The 21,739-nt window shown below is 29.4% G+C and overlaps 2 protein-coding genes across 4 annotated transcripts; one reads left to right on the top strand and one right to left on the bottom strand.

The window, feature by feature from the left end:
- The first annotated feature begins 1,270 nt into the window (after window positions 1-1,270).
- LOC114945106 (uncharacterized) lies at window positions 1,271-5,388 on the top strand. Its single transcript, XM_029321196.2, has 7 exons — window positions 1,271-1,826; window positions 1,894-2,169; window positions 2,873-2,984; window positions 3,101-3,680; window positions 4,061-4,236; window positions 4,485-4,688; window positions 5,067-5,388. The coding sequence occupies exons 1-7, from the start codon at window positions 1,588-1,590 to the stop codon at window positions 5,337-5,339; spliced, it is 1,860 nt and encodes a 619-aa protein (XP_029177029.1). The 5' UTR covers window positions 1,271-1,587; the 3' UTR covers window positions 5,340-5,388.
- LOC114945107 (protein SHQ1 homolog) lies at window positions 5,380-8,642 on the bottom strand. 3 transcript variants are annotated; one of them, XM_085488531.1, is made up of 10 exons: window positions 8,443-8,642; window positions 8,183-8,365; window positions 7,897-8,087; window positions 7,585-7,769; window positions 6,980-7,384; window positions 6,781-6,904; window positions 6,546-6,709; window positions 6,315-6,469; window positions 6,198-6,242; window positions 5,380-5,830 (listed from the first exon to the last, which is right to left on the bottom strand). In XM_085488531.1, the coding sequence occupies exons 2-10, from the start codon at window positions 8,323-8,325 to the stop codon at window positions 5,695-5,697; spliced, it is 1,548 nt and encodes a 515-aa protein (XP_085344657.1). In that variant the 5' UTR covers window positions 8,326-8,365; window positions 8,443-8,642; the 3' UTR covers window positions 5,380-5,694. The 3 variants fall into 3 exon arrangements, with proteins under 3 accessions (XP_085344657.1, XP_029177030.2, XP_085344658.1); XM_029321197.2 differs by having other exon boundaries at window positions 8,474-8,642; XM_085488532.1 differs by lacking the exon at window positions 6,198-6,242 and having other exon boundaries at window positions 8,443-8,640.
- Between the last annotated feature and the right edge of the window lie 13,097 nt (window positions 8,643-21,739).

Raw genomic sequence — 21,739 nt, 5'->3', positions numbered from 1 at the left:
ACGCATATTGTATATTTAATATTTATCCGTGTGCGTGCGTTTTATCATACCGAGATAGTACATTTTTTGAGTTTGTATTATATATACAGAGTGTCTAACATAAGGTGTCACACCGAAAATATATACAAGTACGTAGATCTTGTTATTTGGAGATCATTTTTCCTCGGCAAAAATATTGAGGCATCAATCATTTTCGAGTTATAAGCGATTGAAAATAAAAGGTTTTTCGCAAACTAAGCCTTGTGGAAATAAAATATTAACAAAACCACATTCTCCAATTAATTTCAAGTAGAGTTTACTTTAATAAAATTTTAAGGTTTAGTTATAAAGATACATGATGGCAAAAATTGGGAACACGTAAAAAATGATGATCACCCTCGACATTTTTGCTGAGGAAAAAATGTCTTCAAATAACGAGATCTACTTGTATATTTTCGGTGTGACACTTTATGTCAGACACCCTGTATATACATATAATTATGGGCGTTCACAGAGGGGGGGGCAAGAGGGGTTATTTGCCCTCCTTGGAATCAGTAAAAAAATTAAGTATTTGTTCTCCTTTTGAATAAACACTTAAAATTTATTGTATATTTAATACAAAAATGAAAATAAAACAAAATAACAAATAAATTTAATAAAACAAAATAACAAAAAAATTAAGAAAGAACAAAAATTTTAAAAACAAAATTAATTGTCTCCTTCTAAAAAAATCCTACCGACGCCCATGCATATGATAAATAAAATCACCAACGAAAAATTTCTATCCTATATATTTTGTAATTGATTGATTAAAATTTATTTTAAAAAGCCGTTAATTTTATTTTCGAGGAGAACATATATGTGATAAATTTAACCGCGTTGCTTCATCTTTAACTTGAAATTTTTTTTTTAATTTGTAGCCAAGTGTATTACATTATTTTTTTTAATTTCATCTGTTTCTTTAAATTTTAATATTATCATCAGAGTTCCACATTCTACGTCTTCCTCGAAAACAGAATTGACGTTTTTCCAAAGTCGTACATCAGTTGACTCGAAGATAAGCAAACTTTTTATCTTGACTCACTCTGTATCAGTATATAGGATAACACAAGAGATGCATAAATATTGTATACGAAGCAAAAGTCAAAGTAAAAGTTCCTTGTGATAATTAACTGTTGTGTCAACTGCTAGTCCCTGTTACGCGATGATGCTCCTATATCGTAAGAGCGTTCATGTTTATGTCATGCTTGGAGAAGGGATGAGGCACGCTTATAGTATATCACACATGAAACGAGAGGATCGCTAGACAGTTTCCACTTGACCCTCCTACGTGTCACACGTCAATATGACATGCCGGTTAATTTTTGTGCTTTATTAACGTGGGATATATTGTCAATTTCTGCATCATTCAAACCAAACAAATTTATCATCTCGCTATATAAGTATTTTTATATCACCTAGACGCGTTATAAAATAATTTTAGCACAATCATAGAAAAATATACTTTTAATTAGTACTTTCAAAATTAATATAAAAAATATCAAATAATGATTTACTGAAATAAAACAATTACTATGCGCACGTGGGCAACAAGTGTCAGTGTCAGTCATGTTGGTCGCAAAGATGTTCTTGATGATTTTGTTTTTCGCGATGAGTGTCGCATCGGAAGGGACCAACTATTCGTATCCTTTGCGCGTACTTCGATCATCCGATGACACGATGCAGGAAGAAGTCGAGTACTTCGAGCAGTGCGGTTTCGTGAACTTGTGGAAGGAACACCTCGGTCGAGTAAGCGTGCTGACCTTTTTGGATCCTACCTGGCAGTATAGCTTCAGACAGGCCGTCATGTGAGAATTTTCGTAAAAATCTCGATCGCGATCTAAATAGGTCCCTATAGTTGATCAATCAATTTAGGCTGAAGCTATTGAGCTCGCGCTTGCGGAAATCCGGTTTCCCGGATATCCGGTTTTTCGTGATAGCACCGCTGCACGACTTGACGGAGGACAAGACCGAGGACGATGATGAGATCGAAACGTGGCGCGAAATCGCGGCGATGTTTGGAGAAGACCCCGACATCAATGACTTCCTTACCACCAAGGACAACGAACCGGAAATAATCTACCTTGAAGACGAGTTTCGTATTTGGGAGAGGTTTCGTGCGTCCAAAAATCAAGTGGTCATCATCGATCGGTGAGCGATTTTTAGAATTCGATCAAATCAATAGTTTTCTCTTTCACTTGTTACGTTTATTACGATTTCGATGTTGATTACATTTTCATAGCGTTTCTGCCAAGAGAATAAGCACCATATGTTTAAAAGTTTATAAGATTATTTTCACGAAGAGAATTTTCTCTTAGAATTTTTACCCTGAAAATCATGTAATTGTGAAACAATTTGGTATTGGAAGAATTTTATAAAAGTTTCTCTGATTAACATTTACTATAAAAATATTAATAATGTACATAATAAATTTTACTATGCACATAATAAAATTAATCGAACATCTTAGTATTGGAAGAATTTTATAAAAGTTTCTCTGATTAATTAAAAATATTAATAATGTACATAGTAAATTTTACTATGCCCTGAAAATCATGGTAATTGTGGCACAATATGATATTGGAAGAATTTTATAAAAGTTTCTCTGATTAATATTTACCATAAAAATATTAATAATGTATACATAGTAAATTTTTCTATGCACATAATAAAATTAATCCAACATCTTATAAAATTCTTTCAATACCATATATTGTCCCACGATTACCATGATTTTCTAGGTAAATTTAAAGAGAAAATTTTCTCTGTGTTGACTTTAGGTAATTTGAAAAAAAATAAATTTTTTAATATAGCGACTGAAAAATCTGAATTGATGTTATCAAAATGATTTTAGATGCGGGCAATTAACGTATCACGTGATGGTACCCTGGAGCATTTTATATTTTCCTTACGTAAAAGCGGCTATTCTGTCCACGTATAAGGAAGACCCCTGTGGTGGATGCGATGTAAGTGCATTTTTAAAATTTTACATTTATCACAATTTTTTTTTTAATAATTTAAAATATTTACAGATTTATATAAACATACATTTTACTTATCGTTGAAAAATATAATTTTATAGCCCACCAAGTATCAAGCCTTAAATCACGAAGATTATTTCTCGGATTTGAAAAGCACCACTCTTAAAAAAGTGGATCCACTTGAAATCGATGATAATATCGACACTGATTTATTCTGGACCACCGAACAATCTTCGAAGAACGATAGCATTCTTGAGGAATCACTGACAGATAAAAACGAAACGAATACCATATCTCCCATTATCTCCGACAAAATAACACACGATAGCGATGACCCTCTGAAATTCTTCAATATGACGAATGCATCGGTGGTGTCCGAAAATGTAACTTATGGATATGATAATGTTACGATAGAGTCTTCTCCTGACGAGGATCCGAAAGAAACGTCGAGACGAGAGGACAGTTCGACGACTTCGGAGAAAGATGCAACCTCCGCGACACTGGACCTACAACAGGAAGTTTCTCCGACACAAGATGAATCTGCGTCGATGAGCGATAATTCTATCAGCGGGGAAATAAAAAACGAATCGACGACTAACGAAGTAAAAGACGAGTTCATTTCCACGACAGAGACGACGACTGCAGATATCGTTGCGGAAGACGACGAAATTCCAGACAGAGGTGTGGATAATTGTAAATTCAGACGCATGGGCGTTGACAGGGGAGGCAAAAGACATTTGCTCCTCCTTGGAATCAGTAAAAAAATTGAGCATTTGCTCTCCTTTTAAATAAACACTGAAATTTATTTGCAAATAAATATATATATATATATATATATATATTTAATTTAATAAAAAATATATATATAAACTTAATTAAATATAAAAAATGAAAATAATAAAATTAAATTAAAAAAATAAGAAACAAAAAAATGTAATCATGCCTCCCCCTGGAAAAAATTCTGTGGACACCCATGTTCAGATATGATGATTCAGCTACGAAGCTAAAAATCATTACTCTGTTCGACGATTATATGTATATATTATATTGTTATTTTGCAGGTAAAAATACCGAAGCGGAGTTATCGTTGCACGTAATTATGCGCGCGCCGCATGTGCACGGAAATGGAAGAAAGACGAGGAAGCACACATATTTAATGCTAAAGATCGGCGATCCCGATTTTCACGAACATCCGGACGCCGGAATCGACGCTACATCATCTACAACTTTGTGGCGGGTACATATGTTATATTTGCTATTTATCTCTCGTGTGTTTTCATTCATTTACATTATTCATCAAGTATTTTAATCTGCATCATTCGCATTTACATTATACATTTTATATTTTATTATACATTATATATTTTAATTTAATACTTTGATGTGTTATATTTTTATTTTTTATATTATTTTATAAATCATCTATCTTGTTTTTATTATCGTTCTCGGAGTCTTGATGTTTAAAAATTTCTCGTAAATTTTAAGGACACCGATCCTCAAGTCGCAAACTCGGAAAATAACGATTCAGAAACAACGGAAATGAATGAACAGAACACCGATCGGATATATACATTCGATAAGGACGAAAGTCCGGGATTGTACGGAGAAATAGCGGACTATTGGAGAGATAACAACAGCGATGCTGATAGCAATGAGTCACTTGACAACGACACTCATAATAATTCTACGGTAATGGTTTCTGTAAAGGCTTATATTTATAGCACATATATATATATATATATATATCCATATGTGTGTGTGTGTGTAGTAGGATCCGAATAATTTTTGTAGTAAGAGAATAAAAGAACTAAAAACTTTTGAATACAATAAACTTCTGTAAATTAATTTTCTATAATTTTTCTAGTATTTAAATCTTCTGTACTTTTTTGGAGAGAAATAGTATGACATTTTATTGTTATTATAAAAATATAATTACTTACTAAAGTTATATCAAAATCTACACTGTATATTTATATATTTTCTCATATTAAACATATTAGATTCGTTAAATTAGCCTCGATTTTAATATTTATATATTTAATTAATATTTAATTATTTAATTTGCAGACGAGTTATAACGAAAAACATCATACCAATGTCAGCGGCCAAGCAACGACTTCCTCAGAGTCATCAGAGACAGATGAAAACTACTCAACTACAAATGTTACAACAAATATTAACAACTCTACTAATTCACAGAATACCGTTAGAGTAGACAAGACTGATTCTTCCGAATCGATTAGTGGAAATAATGAGAATAATAAGGAAGAAATGCGAAATAATCTAATTAAACATTATAATAAACTTTTATCTTGGATTGGTTATAGATTAATTAGATAAATCTTTACGTGTTTAAAAATCTGATTAATAAAAATGCATATTCATTATACTTACATCAATTTTATTATAGCCGATTGTGTCATGTATTAACATTTATATAAATAAGTATAGGTATCTATACATTTATGTATCTTGTCAGTATAATACAATTAAAAAATAATTTCTATAGAAGTTATATGTATAATAGATTTATACATATATATAGCATTATATGAGATAATGGAGACATATAGATATAAAAACAATAATGTTATTATATATTTGCAGAAAAAAATTGTTAAAAGAAATTCAAATTAAAATTACTTTACCTTGTATTACAAATTGTAATTAAAATAAAATAATTATTTTGTTCCTTTTATTCAGGTTCACTTAAGTCGTCAGAGTCTAGATCGCTACTGCTGCTGGTAGTGCTACTTGATGTAGTACTGCTTTCAGAATCCGTTTCGGAATCTGTATCACTGCTATTCATTGAACTTGTATTACTCAATAACCTGCATTCATATACACAGTGATTAAAAGTTAGAATTGCTGGAGTAATTAATATTATAAAGTCTTGCTTCAATCATATGTGTGTATATATATATATATATATATATATATATATGAGTATATATTGAGTAAATATCTGGATTCTATTTTTTTGGAGCAGTGATGATATGTAAAGCTTTAGGTATTATGAAATATGTAATCAAAGAAATTAGGCATTATTTACACATCATGGAGATAATGTAAGTTAAATGTTTCGAAAACCAGGTAAATATTAAAAATAGTACAAAGAATAATATAAATGTTAGACACACATACACATATATTAAAAAAGTTTTAACAATCAAACCAAATATATATAAAAATACTTACAAATGCTTAAAAAATTGTTTGTTAACATGATATATATTCTTTGGCCTTTAAAATAAAATTATAAACCATATAAGACAAAATTCGAAAAATTTTATAAAGAGATGTCTTTCTACTTACTTTTCTTTCTCAGCATCAGTCAAACACAATTCATCTATTTGTCCAACCATCTCGTGAACAGCATTTTCTATAACAAATCCCTCTGACTGAACAGAATAAGCTGCCACTTCCAGTTCTATTAAATCCAGTCCCATGTTCGCTTTCCTTGGATGAATCTATAAAATATAATAAAAAGTTAAATAAAGAAAATGCTAAATAAATATATTATAAATATAATTTTTTTAAACTTACATTATTTAACATAGAATGAAGCGGTTCTATTAAGGATTCAGGAGATGCTTGCAACCAGATTAAAAAGTCCTTTATATACAATTGATTTAATATGTATCTTGGTTCATATGAGTTGTTAAAAAGACTATGGATTTCACAGAAAACTTTAATAATAAATTTTTTTCCTGCACATAAAGACGTTTAAAATAGTAACAATTAACTAAAAAACTAAATTTATATCTCAATTTATACTGACCTAATGTGAGAATCTTTTTAACATCTTCAAAAACTAGTAGAGAAAGCCGCCAATTTCTGTGAAGTGGATAACAAAGTGATCTTCGGAAGCACGCCGTGATAACTTCATCCATAGAAGTAAAATTCTGAAAATATTTAATTAATTAATTTTTTGCATATTTTCTTGTAATACAAACATTTTCATCGATTAACAAACATACTCGGAACCAACATAATGTAGAACTTAATTTATTAATAGTCCAACTACTTTCCACAGTATTTTCTCCTAATGTAGTTCGATGATTGTAACAACTGGCATATAAAATATCAACAAGATTTAAACATAATTTTTCAATATCTTCCGCATCTAATAAATATTCTTTGTTTGGAAGCTCTTTTAACAGATCAACCTCAGCTTCGCTAAATGTAACTTTGTCTTTCTGCAATGTGTCCCATTCCGCAGTATATGCTATATAAGGATCACAACATTCTGGCTCCATAAGATCTGCCATATAATGTTCTTCACTGAAATCTTCCAATTCACATTTTTCTTGTAAACTTTTTCTGTCTGCTTCAGGAGTTGTATCAGGAGAAGGGAGATCTATTATTTCCTTCATCCACGGTGCCTAAAAATTTGCAGAAAAATATGCATTACTATTATTATTATATAATATAACCAATATTATATAATATAATCAATTTAATTTAGTTTCAATTAAAAAATCTTTAAAAAATATTTCTTTGAAAACATCTATACATAATAATAGAATTAACACATTAAAGCTTATCACAAAAAGTATTACAGAAAAGTATTATAGAAACATACCTCAAAAGCAATTAAAGCTCCTGATATTTTGTTTGCAAAACCATATTTTAGGGAGCCTGTAAGAACTGTTGCATTTTCTGATGGATTATTCTGAGGTACAAACCAATTATCTTCAGAATCATCATTTGTGGTATCATTGTCATTTAAACTATCATCGATGTTTGCTGAATTTGCAGATGGATTACCTAAATTAGGAAAAATATATATATTACTAATGCTGTATATACTGCACCAATTATATATATTTATGATTTATATATGTACATGTATAAAAATTATATATATATATATATATATACTTATATAACTTACCAATTACTTCAATATTAGGAATGACAGTACTTTTCTTTTTCGGTGGTGCTAAAAGAACAGTTATCATATCCAAGTTTTCAAAGTGCTGTCCTTTATTCACTTTCGAGTAACATAAAGCAAAATCACCCTTCTCACAATCATAGGAACCAGAAGATGAATCATTTTCTTCTATTTCACCTGGTAACTGTAATCTATGAAAATCATTCATCGTAAGGCATCATCCAATATATAGAAATCGAGAGTTCGCTTGCGACACGCGGTTTTAATTCGCATAACTTGACATTACCTCAGATAATATGGAGTGGAATAAAATCTGAAATCTGTCCCATCCACATATATTTCTGTATCTTTTATATTAGTAAACGGAGCATGCACTGTTATCGAGATTTCTGTATCGGTTTGCGTAATTTTGAAGCGTGGAGTCAACATTTTGCGATGCTTTCGCCAAGTGTCACGAAATCCTTTATATCTGAATAATATATGTATATTTAATTACAAATATATATGTGTATTTATTAGATAAATAACGAAGAAATTCTTATATACTGTTCGTAGCGTTGATAACTCTATGCCTAACCTTTACTTTTTCCTGTCCTTTTGATTCAATTTCGCTTTGTTTCGTTTGCACTTTCTACACTCAGGGTGCGATTACATGGACGCGCGGAAACGCGGAAACGCGGAAGAGAAAGTAACTAAACTTTACTAGAGTCCCGCATTTCCGCGCGTTCCGTTCCGTCACAGATTAAGGGTCGGCAGTACACCCAGGCAAACTCCGAATTGATATTGGAGACCTCGTGCGCTGACAACGCGAAACTCCGGTTTCAGTGTTGCCAACGCCGAGAAACCAATTCTCGGGTTTTATGTAGTGGTGTATGTCTGTACACGTACATACACCACTGCATCGCTCACGCGGACGCACGTAAGAGAGACAAGGACCGATAATCACGTGTTCTCCTTGTTCCTCTACCGTGCCAGTATACGCGAGATGCCGCCTAAAAATGCTTTCTGGCCTTCCGTAGCAGAAAGCAGTAACGTAGCAAGACTAATAAGCACCCATTTTTGTAAATTTTATATATGCTTATGCATATATGTGGATATATTATTTATATATAAATATATATATATAAAATATACTAATTTACTCTCAATTATATATGCTACTGTTATTATTTATCATTAGACAATTATAAAACAGAGGTTAGAGATTTGGTCTGACTACACTGGCCTCAAATTAAAGTTGTATATATATTTATTTTAACGTTTCGACCATACGGGATGTGGTCCTTTTCAAAAATACAGATTGGAATATCAGAGAGTTACAGCATTTTGTCTTTAAAATTTAAGCGCAAATTATGATTCGGAGAGATTTAACTTGTCAAATAATAAAATATAAAATAAATTATAAAACATATACATATATAATTTGTAGTGCTATATATATATATGTTTTATAATTGTCTAATGATAAATAATAACAGTAGCATAATTGAAAGTAAATTAGTCTACAATGTTAGACACGGGTACTTATTAGATTTGATAATTTATTGCTTATACTTTTTCGAGAGACAAGAATAAGAGAACGAATATAAATTATTATTAGCTTGTATAGCAATCATAGATTGACGAATATGCGTTGGTTATTCTTGATTTCTTTTCTATTATTGATGTTATTGTATAATTTGCTCCATAAATACTTATAACATAAAAGAACTTATGTCGAGTAATATTGATCAATGCAAAGGATGTTCAGTATGTATCACCCAGTAAATTATTAGAGTTCAAATATATCAATATCAATTTTTTAATAATATATTGGAATACAGAGAAATGATAAAAAAATATATTTCGGCAATAAACATTTTATAAATATATTGAAAATATTTTTACTACACGCGCGCGCGCGCACACACACACACACACACACACACCCACATACACACTATATAAATGCAAAATAATACAGAAAATAAATTTTTAATAAAAATCAACATACCAGCTATTTGTGTGTGTATATGTAGCTGCAAGCATGCAACGGATTTATTACTTGATAAATTTATTTACGGATTTATTTTGCATTTATATATATATATATATATATATATATATATATATATATATAGTGTATGTAATTGTAAAAATGATTAAAATATTTTCAATATTTAAAAATTTTCAAGTTTATCGCCTTATATTTCTATAATTTTTCTATATTCTAATATATTATAAAAAAATTGATATTGATATATTTGAACTCAAGTTTTTTACGTGATTGAATATTATTGCATTGAGCCATCATACGTTACTCGTAAGTTCTTTTACGTTATAATAGTATTTATGTAGCAGAGAGAAAGAGATAAGAGAGAGATTATACAATATAACTTCAATAATCGAAAAAAATCACGATAACGCTATTGTCATATCTATGTGTGTGCATATATATAAACTTATATATTATATATTTTATAAATAAGTAAAATATTATGCAGACAATGTATACAATATAAAATGTTCAGTTTGTGCTATGCTTCAATCAATAACACTGGTCAACAAAAAATGACTTTTTTTAGGTTCGAAGATTTCCAAAGCGTATTTTTGTAGATTTTTTTCATGCCGATTACAAATTCGGCCGCAAAAATTGCGTATCACGTCACGTTTTTTAGATATCTTGATCTAAAGATGCAAAAAAGGGCATTTTAGATACTTTTCCGTAAAATATATAGCTTTAAATTGGGATGTGATAAAAAGTGCTACGACGACTCAAAATAAAACTTCTTGTAGTTTATGTAAAAAATATATAAAAGGTCGAACCTATAAACAGTTTATTGAAAAAACTAAATTAAAAAATTGAAAATATTTTTCGCACGTTTCCTTATACTACTAATACAAAGTCTTTAGAGGTTCGATAGAATGGTTCACTTTTTTCACAGATATTAATGTAAAAATTTCTTCACTGATAAATAATGAATGTAAAATCAGATTTTTAAAATTAAGAAAGGCGGATTACAATTTTAAAGATTAAAGATTAATTAATTTAAAGATTATAAATTGAAAAAGAATATTTAAAAAAATATTCTTTTTATCTATTAATCTTAAAAAAATATTTTTTAATATTTTTATATATTAAAATATACTACCTATATATATTATTATATACAAATAATTGTTGATTATTATATTGCATTATTAATTAATTGAAGTTAGAGCAACATGGCAGCAGCGTTTTTTTTTACGTGGGGGAAACCTTCAAAAGGCACCCCGGTTTTCTGGGGTAGTGTGAGATTCTTACTCACTAAAACCCCCACTATGCATACGTTACATGCTGCAATATGGCGTTGATTCAATGGTATCCACGCCTCTTTATTGAAAGTGATCCGCCCTTCAGACGTCTCCAAATCTATCTGCAACAAGCAACTCTATAGATAATATCAATATAATTATAGTAAAAGAAATAATTCATTATAAAATCTGAAAGGAAAACAATGTCAATTATATAATATTAAAATATCAATTACTTATAATAACATCATAATTTTTTGCGCTTATTGGAAACACAACAATAGAAGCGCTACAACATATTGTTACATATTCTTATCCCGAAAATCGTTATATATAAATATTTAATACAAAATATTGTAAAAAATATTTAATATAAATATAAAAAATAATATAAATAATAAGAAATGTTAATAAAAGAATAATATATGCAATTTTTTCCAATGCAATCAAACATCTATGAATTATATATTTGATTGTATTATTTTTGAGATCTTTTCTATTTTAAAGTTTTTAATGTAGTACAATTACTTTGGAATAAAGATATATAATAATATGTATACAATGTACAGTAAACAATAGCAAAGCAATGTACATATAAATATATATACATACATTTAAATATCTAATCTTTTCTATAATTTGAAGTTAATAAAAATTTTAATATATGTAATTGCTATTGTTTCTGAACATATTTAATAAACAACACAAATTAATAATTCGAGTGGATCGCAATTTAAACTAAGTTAAATAAATATCTTTTATTTTATCCATGTTTATTTATTTAATGTATATAAAATATAATAAATATAAATGTGTGTGTGTGTGTGTGTGTGTGTATACAAAAATGTTGATTATCTCACATTATGTGTTTCAAATTATTATGATTTATTAAATATTTGTAAATAAATCTATATAAATTTTTAATATAAATAATTAAATATTTATGTACAAATAAAATATTTATAAATATTATTTTATTTGTACATAAATATTTAATTATTTATATAGATTTATTTACAAATATATAAATCATAATAATTTGAAACACATTATGTGAAATAATCTACATTTTTGTAAACACACACACACACCCACACACACATATGTAAAAGAACAAGAATAGCAATAATTCTTGCCTAACATTATCTTTCAATTATCGTTTCGTGTACGCAATATATGTATTTCGCATTATGCATCTGTAACAAATTATATCGAATGATTTATTATTTGCATATTAATTTGCATATTATCTACCCAGACAGCACCAAGTCTAAAATTGACGCATAAGATAGCATTAAGAAATCTTTAAGACAACTATCTTATGATATGATATCAAAAAGACATCTTAAAGATATCTTACGCGCCAATTTTGGACTTGGTGTTGTTTGGGTATATACAATAAATAAAATATGTACACAAATAAAATAATATTTGCATAAATATTATTTTATTTGTACATATTTTATTTACATAGATTATATGCAAATATTGAAATAAATCATTCGATAATTTATTACACATTTATTTATTATATAGATTTATATAGATTATATGCAAATATTTAAATAAATCATTCGATTATTTGTTACAGATGCATAATGTGAAATATATATTGCGTACACGAAACGATAATTGGAAGATAATGTTAGGCAAGAATTATTGCTATTCTTATTGTTCTTTTACATATAATATACATATACAGAGAAACAATGATAATACGAAAACCGGTTCTTGCTGATATCTCCCAATAATCGCATTCGTTCAACGCATTAGTGTTTGTGTCTACATGGATGTTACTACATATGCGATGTAAGAGAGACAAAGACAGAATGATAGTCTCTCCTTGTCAAGCTGTTAGCTGTCAGTATGTTACCACGGAAATTTCCCCTGCTCCTTATGAATCTAGTGAGAATCTTATCGTCCAGATATTTCATAAAATAAGTGACAAAACTTTGGTTTTTTTTTTTTTAATATATTCTTGATATAATAAAGTAGTCCGCCAAAGAGTCGGATTTTGCATTTTTGCTCTGAAAAATTTATAATAAATAAAATACGGACTCCTGGCTAACCCAACCTTACCCGTTACTAGCTGCGCATTCCTCCAAGTTATATTATAAATTTTATTTTCATCTTTTTTTCAATAAATAACTCTTTGGCGGACTGCATTTGAGCTTACTGATTAAGAATATCATAAATTTAATAAGATTCATTCAGTAGTTTCGCTAATATCTGGAATATAAGAATCTCTAATTCCCGGCCGGCCGATAGGCGTCTCCACCATGTCGCCTGCCGACCCTTAATAGACAGATCGCCAAAGGCCTGCCTAAAGAAGAGACCGCCATCTTCGTGCGATAGACTTTGCCCCTTACCGACACACTTTGCCCCTGGTTCGAGTCCGTGCTAGATTTCGTAGACTTGAATCAAAAGACTTTGCCCCTGGTTCGAGTCCGTGCTAAATTTCGTAGACTCGACCAAAAGACTTTGCCCCTGGTGCAAGTCCAGGCTAAATTCGTTTGACATTACCAACAGACTTTGCCCCTGGTGCGAATCCAAGCTAATTGATCATGAGACCAATTTGAGAGATTTGGCCCCCGTTGTGTGTGTGTGTGTGTGTGTGTGTGTGAGAGAGAGAGAGAGAGAGAGAGAATATTTTACATATATGCATATATATATATAAAATTTATTAAATATAAAAAATATATTTTTTACACATAAAATGTTTTTTTATTGAAATAATCACGATTTTAAATGTGATATAACACAGTGTTCAAAAATTTTTTAATTAAATTTTTTAATTAAATTTTATTAAAGAAAATTACTTGAAATTTTTTACATTAAGAATTTAAAGGCTCCTTATTCTCTTGTAGAAATTTATCACTACGCCAATTAATCACTTATTTTGAGTATTTAAAATACTATAATATACAGTAATTTAAGTATTCGAAATAAAAGTGATTAATTACTCGAAATAAGTGATAAATTGGCGTTACTAGTAATAAATTTCTATAAGGGTTGAAATAAAGTATAAAAGATAAATAGGCTATATGTGAGCCGTATGCGAAATGTGAGATGTAAGACGCATATTGAAATTTAATTTTTCGATATAACTTTCAAAAATGTACACGAGGTACAAAAAATTAGCTTGGACATTTGTAAGACTTAAAATTGGGATTAATTCTCAATTCTATTAATTAAATTTCGATATAACACACCTTACATCCGCGCACGGCTCACATATAGCCCATTTATTAGTGCAATTTTTAAGTTCCTTATTTTTCAAAGTTCACCTTTTTACGTTATCAAATATTTTTGGTACGTTTTCAAGAATTTTATATTTTTACTTACCGCAGTTTCTTATCCAAATGTAAAATCTTTTATCGCAGTCTATAAAAAATTGAAACAATTTACAATTTTATGATATAATATTATTATTATTACAATTTCTATATATATGCACATCTGTCAAATATCGTGATTTATTTCACATTATTATTATCTATTTTAATAAAAAAAAAAAAAAAAAAACACTTGCAACAATCAAAAATAAACCGCCTGCCGCGAGCGGAAAATGCCAAGAAAGCACGCAATTTCCGCGAATCTCGTAATTTTTTTGAAAAATCAACAATTTCAACGAAATTGTAAATTCTTCAAATCACTGCACAAGTATAATTCACAATAATAATTTTCAGTAACTACGATAAAAAATCGTATACTGAAAACCGCAAACGAAAGTGCAATGGGAGTAAGAGTAAAGTCTGTGATAAAATTAATTGGCAATAGAAAATTAATAATTTTCAAATAGAAAAATTTTGAAATTACTGAGGATTTACAAATAATAAAGTAAAAATATTAAATAATTTATGTTTTCGAATTTTGCTCGCGGAGAGGATCTTTAAAACAAGATTTTTAGAAGAGAGGACCTTTAAAATATAAACAGACAAAAACGTTGGAAAAATTAAAGCGCGCGTTTAAACAGATAAACGCAATGAAATAAATACGCAATTGTTTTTACTTATCGCTGTAAGCTCACAAGCTTCTGACGTGCTATACACTTTTATATAATATATACAAGGTGTCTGGTAACTAACGGACCAATGATTAAGGGCGGATTCTCTGGCCAATTTGGAGACGATTTTTCCTTACTAAAAATGTTGAGAAGTCAATAATTTTCGAGTTATAAGCGATTGAAAAAAATAGGTTTTTTGAAAACTAAACGTTTTGGAGTTAAAAGTCTAACATAATTACATTTTTCAGTTAATTTCAGGTAAAGTTTACTATAATAAAATTTTAATTTAAGGCTTACAATTAGTTATAAAGATACATAATGACAACGATTGGAAAGTTGTAAAAAATGATGACCTTTTTCGACATTTTCGCTGAGGAAAAATTGTTCCCAAATTGACCAAAGAGTTCATTTGTAATCGTTGGTTCGTTAGTTACCGGACACCCTGTATATTGGACACGAGTTTCGTTTGTTTCAGATTCTCGAGAGTTGAAGTAGGAACATACGAGTATCATATATCGTTTGTGACTTGCCGAATGAAAGCAAGACAGAGAGCGAACGAGATGATGAGCTTAATAGCTCATAATGTTATAAATAAATAAATAAAAAATTATAACCTGACCTACTAGTTATTGAATTTTTTTTTAATAAAATGTTTCATTATTATTATCATCTAAGTCTAAGTCGTTTAATTACTTTTTAGTTTTTTAATAATTAATTTAATTTATTCTAGTCATTTTTATATGAGAAAAATAATATCACGTATACGTTTTATAATGAATTAATATATTTCGGGAACCGAATTATATATTCTTAATAATATAAAAGTGTTCAAAAATTATATTTGACTTTTAATTTTAATTATTTTATAGCAAAGAGTTCCGAAATCTCTTACACACATAATGGGGATTTTTTTCATCCATATAATTCGCAATTAAGTATATATGTTAATTATTAATTTTAATAAAATAAAAATTAAAATTAAAGATCAAATATAATTTTTAAACACAAATATATTAAATTAATTATAAAACGTATACCCATGATAGTATTTTTCTCGTACAAAAATAATTAGAGTAAATTAAAAATCATAAAAGATTAAAAATTAATTAAAGAATTTAAACTTATATTTTATATAATAATAATAAAACATTTTATTACGTCAAACCGTCGTGAAATAATTAAATAAAATTTGCTAGTTACGTCAAAGTCAAGTTTTCTAAGCTTATAAAACATTTTATTAAAAAACAGATTAAATAAATATAAGTACATGTTATATATATACTTATATTTATTGAATCTGTTTTTTTTATAAAATGTTTTATTATTATCATATATAATATAAATTATTTAATTATTTTTTTATTTTTTTATGAGTAATTTAATTTGTTCTAGTTATTTTTGTACGAGAAAAATACTATCACGGGTATACGTTTTATAACGAATTAAATATATTTATGTTCAAAAATTATATTTGACCTTTAATTTTAATTTTGTATTTTATTAAAATTAATAATTAACATATATACTTAATTGCGAATTATATGGATGAACAAAATCCCTATTATGTGTGTAAGAGATTTCGGAACTCTTTGCTAAAATAATTAAAATTAAAAGTCAAATATAATTTTTGAACACTTTTATATTATTAAAAATATATAATTCGACTCTCGAAATATATTAATTCATTATAAAACGTATACGTATTAGTATTTTTCACATATTAAAATGATTAGAATAAATTAAATTAATTATTAAAAAACTAAAAAGTAATTAAACGACTTAGACTTAGATGATAATAATAATGAAACATTTATTAAAAAATAATTATAATAGGTCAGGTTAATATTTTATTTATTTATTTATTTATTTATTTATAACATCATAAAATTTTGTCCTTTCCGAAATACGCGAACGCTACGAAAAGATAAATCTCGTACATGCCGCCGGACGAGTTCATGAGCATGAGACGCTCTTATCTTGGGAACGTATTAATAGTTACTGCATTGACCACTACTACGATATGGCGCTGAAATCAGTGAGAAATGCTGGTCTCTCCTTCATCCAGACCTTTGGCGATCTGTCTATTAATCTGTGGTTCCGTCTGTTTTGATTGCCTTATACACAGATTAATAGACAGATTGCCAAAGGCCTGCCTAAAGAAGAGACCGCCATCTTCGTGCGATAGACTTTGCCCCTTACCGACACACTTTGCCCCTGGTTCGAGTCCGTGCTAAATTCGTAGACTTGAACCAGAGAGAAGGATGAGAGTGGTCATCCCCTCGATTTAGCTGCAACCGGAATTCAAAGCGCCTCTATGTGCACAAAACGTGCACATTGAACTACGTAGCCATGTGCACGATGCTCCCGAGTGGTAACAGGCTATGTGCACGGTACGTGGTTCGATTCCGTGCTATGTACACAGATGAGCGCCAGTAACACGTAGCTGTTAAAGGAGATGAGTTCGAGACCTCGCAGGGCCAATTTTTTTTTTTTTTTTTTTAGTACGACTATATTTGTCAATTTAATGAAATCCTTTTAATTATTGTGGAATAAAGAGATAAAATGCATTTCTCAAGCGTACGCGAGAAAATCGAAATCAAAAATAATGAGTGCCGTATAAATACGTATGGAATAGAGCGTTATATCGAAGAGCGTGTGGCGTAGCGTTAAGGGGCTAGACACGTACCGTCGAGGTTAGAGGTTCGATTCTCAAGGAGTGACTTTTTTTTTTAATATTTTTTTATTTTAAATAAAATTTTTTTTTACCATAAAATGTAATTTTTACACAAAATAAATGTAAATAACACGATTTATTTACTTATAACACGTATATTACAAAAATGCATTTTTCTTTGCCTCAAAAAGCCGTGAAAAGCCGTCTGTAGAATAGCTGTATGCGATAGGAACTTGTATGATTATCTGTTTAATTAAAAATTATCCGATTTATGTCGTGTTTGGTGTCGTTGAAATCGCAAAAATCTCAATAATCCATTAATATTATTTTTGAATAGATAAAATGCAAAATAAAGGTTTTAGTTTTTCACTTATAAGATGTTTATATTTGTGAATTGCCATGGATGGGGAAGCCTATTGTTCGAGAGTTCGGAACTTTCTTTGATGATAGGTCCTCTCGCTCGCTCTATACTCGCAGTCTCGCTTTCTCTCTCGCACACGACGAGTTGTGAGATGAGCTCGAAAAGATAAGCGGGCCCGAGCGCCCGAGTATCGAGATCAAAGAACGTTCCGAACTCTCGAACAATAGGCTTCCCCATCCATGGCAATTCACAAATATAAACATCTTATAAGTGAAAAACTAAAACCTTTATTTTGCATTTTATCTATTCAAAAATAATATTAATGGATTATTGAGATTTTTGCGATTTCAACGACACCAAACACGACATAAATCGGATAATTTTTAATTAAACAGATAATCATACAAGTTCCTATCGCATACAGCTATTCTACAGACGGCTTTTCACGGCTTTTTGAGGCAAAGAAAAATGCATTTTTGTAATATACGTGTTATAAGTAAATAAATCGTGTTATTTACATTTATTTTGTGTAAAAATTACATTTTATGGTAAAAAAAAATTTTATTTAAAATAAAAAAATATTAAAAAAAAAGTCACTCCTTGAGAATCGAACCTCTAATCTCGACGGTACGTGTCTAGCCCCTTAACGCTACGCCACACGCTCTTCGATATAACGCTCTATTCCATACGTATTTATACGGCACTCATTATTTTTGATTTCGATTTTCTCGCGTACGCTTGAGAAATGCATTTTATCTCTTTATTCCACAATAATTAAAAGGATTTCATTAAATTGACAAATATAGTCGTACTAAAAAAAAAAAAAAAAAAAATTGGCCCTGCGAGGTCTCGAACTCATCTCCTTTAACAGCTACGTGTTACTGGCGCTCATCTGTGCACATAGCACGGAATCGAACCACGTACCGTGCACATAGCCTGTTACCACTCGGGAGCATCGTGCACATGGCTACGTAGTTCAATGTGCACGTTTTGTGCACATAGAGGCGCTTTGAATTCCGGTTGCAGCTAAATCGAGGGGATGACCACTCTCATCCTTCTCTCTGCAAGCAGTCAGCATGTTACCACAGAAATTTCCCCTGCTCCTTATGAATCTAGTGAGAATCTTATCGTCCAGATATTTCATAAAATAAGTGACATAACTTCGTGAATTTTTTTTAAATATATTCTTTATATAATAAAGCAGTCCTCTAAAAGGCCGGATTTTACATTTTCGCTCTTAAAAATTTATAATAAATAAAATACGGACTCACGGCTAACCCAACCTTACCCGTTCCTAGCTGTGCATTCCCCCAAGTTTATTAAAAATTTTTATTTTTATCTTTTTTTCATAAAATAGATCTTTAGAGGACTACAAATGAGCTTACTGATTAAGAATATCCTAAATTTAATAAGATTCATTCAATATTTTCGCTAATATCTGGAAAATAAGAATCCGTAATTCCCGGCCGGCCGATAGGCGTCTCCACCATGTCGCCTGCCGACCCTTAATCAGTAAGCTCATTTGTAGTCCTCTAAAGAGCTATTTTATGAAAAAAAGATAAAAATAAAAATTTTTAATAAACTTGGGGGAATGCACAGCTAGGAACGGGTAAGGTTGGGTTAGCCGCGAGTCCGTATTTTATTTATTATAAATTTTTAAGAGCGAAAATGTAAAATCCGGTGTTTTAGAGGACTGCTTTATTATATAAAGAATATATTAAAAAAAAATTCACGAAGTTATGTCACTTATTTTATGAAATATCTGGACGATAAGATTCTCACTAGATTCATAAGGAGCAGGGGAAATTTCTGTGGTAACATGCTGACTGCTTGACAAGGAGAGAGCATCATTCCATCTTTGTCTCTCTTACATCGCATATGTAGTAGCGTCCATGTAGGTACAAACACTAATACGTGAGCACACGGATGCAAATATTGAGAGATAATGTCAGCAAAAAGGCTATCATATTATTTTTATTTTTTTGTATATGTATGCATATGTAAATAAAGAACAAAAATAAAAACTATTTTAAGATGACATTTTATAATTAATTTTCTATATGTATTTGCATTTTATTAATATGTATTACATTTTTGATTGTATTAATATTTTTAAATGTATAATATTTTTAAATCTCAAAATATGAGATTATTTCATATTTAAAATCTTGGCCGTGTCCAAGTAAAAATTTGGTGCCTTGTGCACCGGTATTTAATTCTAACGAAAAATTATTTAGTTCCGTTAGGATAACGCATTGTCATCCGCGATTTGGCTCTTGTTGCCCGTCTTATACGTTATAAATATATTTATGTTCAAAAATTATATTTGACCTTTAATTTTAATTTTGTATTTTATTAAAATTAATAATTAACATATATACTTAATTGCGAATTATATGGATGAACAAAATCTCTATTATGTGTGTAAGAGATTTCGGAACTCTTTGCTAAAATAATTAAAATTAAAAGTCAAATATAATTTTTGAACACTTTTATATTATTAAAAATATATAATTCGACTCTCGAAATATATTAATTCATTATAAAACGTATACGTATTAGTATTTTTCACATATTAAAATGATTAGAATAAATTAAATTAATTATTAAAAAACTAAAAATTAATTAAACGACTTAGACTTAGATGATAATAATAATGAAACATTTATTAAAAAATAATTATAATAGGTCAGGTTAATATTTTATTTATTTATTTATTTATAAATGATAATCCTTAACAGTCGCCAGTAATAAATATGAAAATCTCTCCTCCAATTTTAAAGTCGACCAGACTGGCAATAATTTATTTAAAAAATTTTAGTTAAATTACAACGTTTCGGCTGTCATTGCAGCCCTTTTCAAGTAATCAGATTAATACAATAAATCAAATTTACAGCAAACCCCCGACAAAATTAACCATTGTTTTGTTGAACAATGTGTAACAGACAGAAGTGAGCACGAAAAAATAGATGTTGACTGTTAGCAGAAAACTTAGTCACTGGAGTGACTAAGTTTTCTGCTAACAGTCAACATCTATTTTTTCGTGCTCACTTCTGTCTGTTACACATTGTTCAACAAAACAATGGTTAATTTTGTCGGGGGTTTGCTGTAAATTTGATTTATTGTATTAATCTGATTACTTGAAAAGGGCTGCAATGACAGCTGAAACGTTGTAATTTAACTAAAATTTTTTAAATAAATTATTGCCAGTCTGGTCGACTTTAAAATTGGAGGAGAGATTTTCTTATTTATTTATAACATCATAAAATTCTGTCCTTTCCGAAATACGCGAACGCTACGAAAAGATAAATCTCGTACATGCCGCCGGACGAGTTCATGAGCATGAGACGCTCTTATCTTGGGAACGTATTAATAGTTACTGCATTGATCACTACTACAATATGGCGCTGAAATCAGTGAGAAATGCTGGTCTCTCCTTCATCCAGACCTTTGGCGATCTGTTTATTAATCTGTGATTTAACTATATTTATTGATTAAAATGCTTGTATTCAATAGATAAGTTGAAAAG

The sequence above is a fragment of the Nylanderia fulva genome, unplaced genomic scaffold, assembly GCF_048542155.1.
Source record: "Nylanderia fulva isolate GAGA-0341 unplaced genomic scaffold, ASM4854215v1 Scaffold7, whole genome shotgun sequence".
In the NCBI taxonomy this organism is placed as follows: domain Eukaryota; kingdom Metazoa; phylum Arthropoda; class Insecta; order Hymenoptera; family Formicidae; genus Nylanderia; species Nylanderia fulva.
Note: the sequence above shows the minus strand (reverse complement) of the source record. Positions and strands in the feature narration are given on the sequence as shown.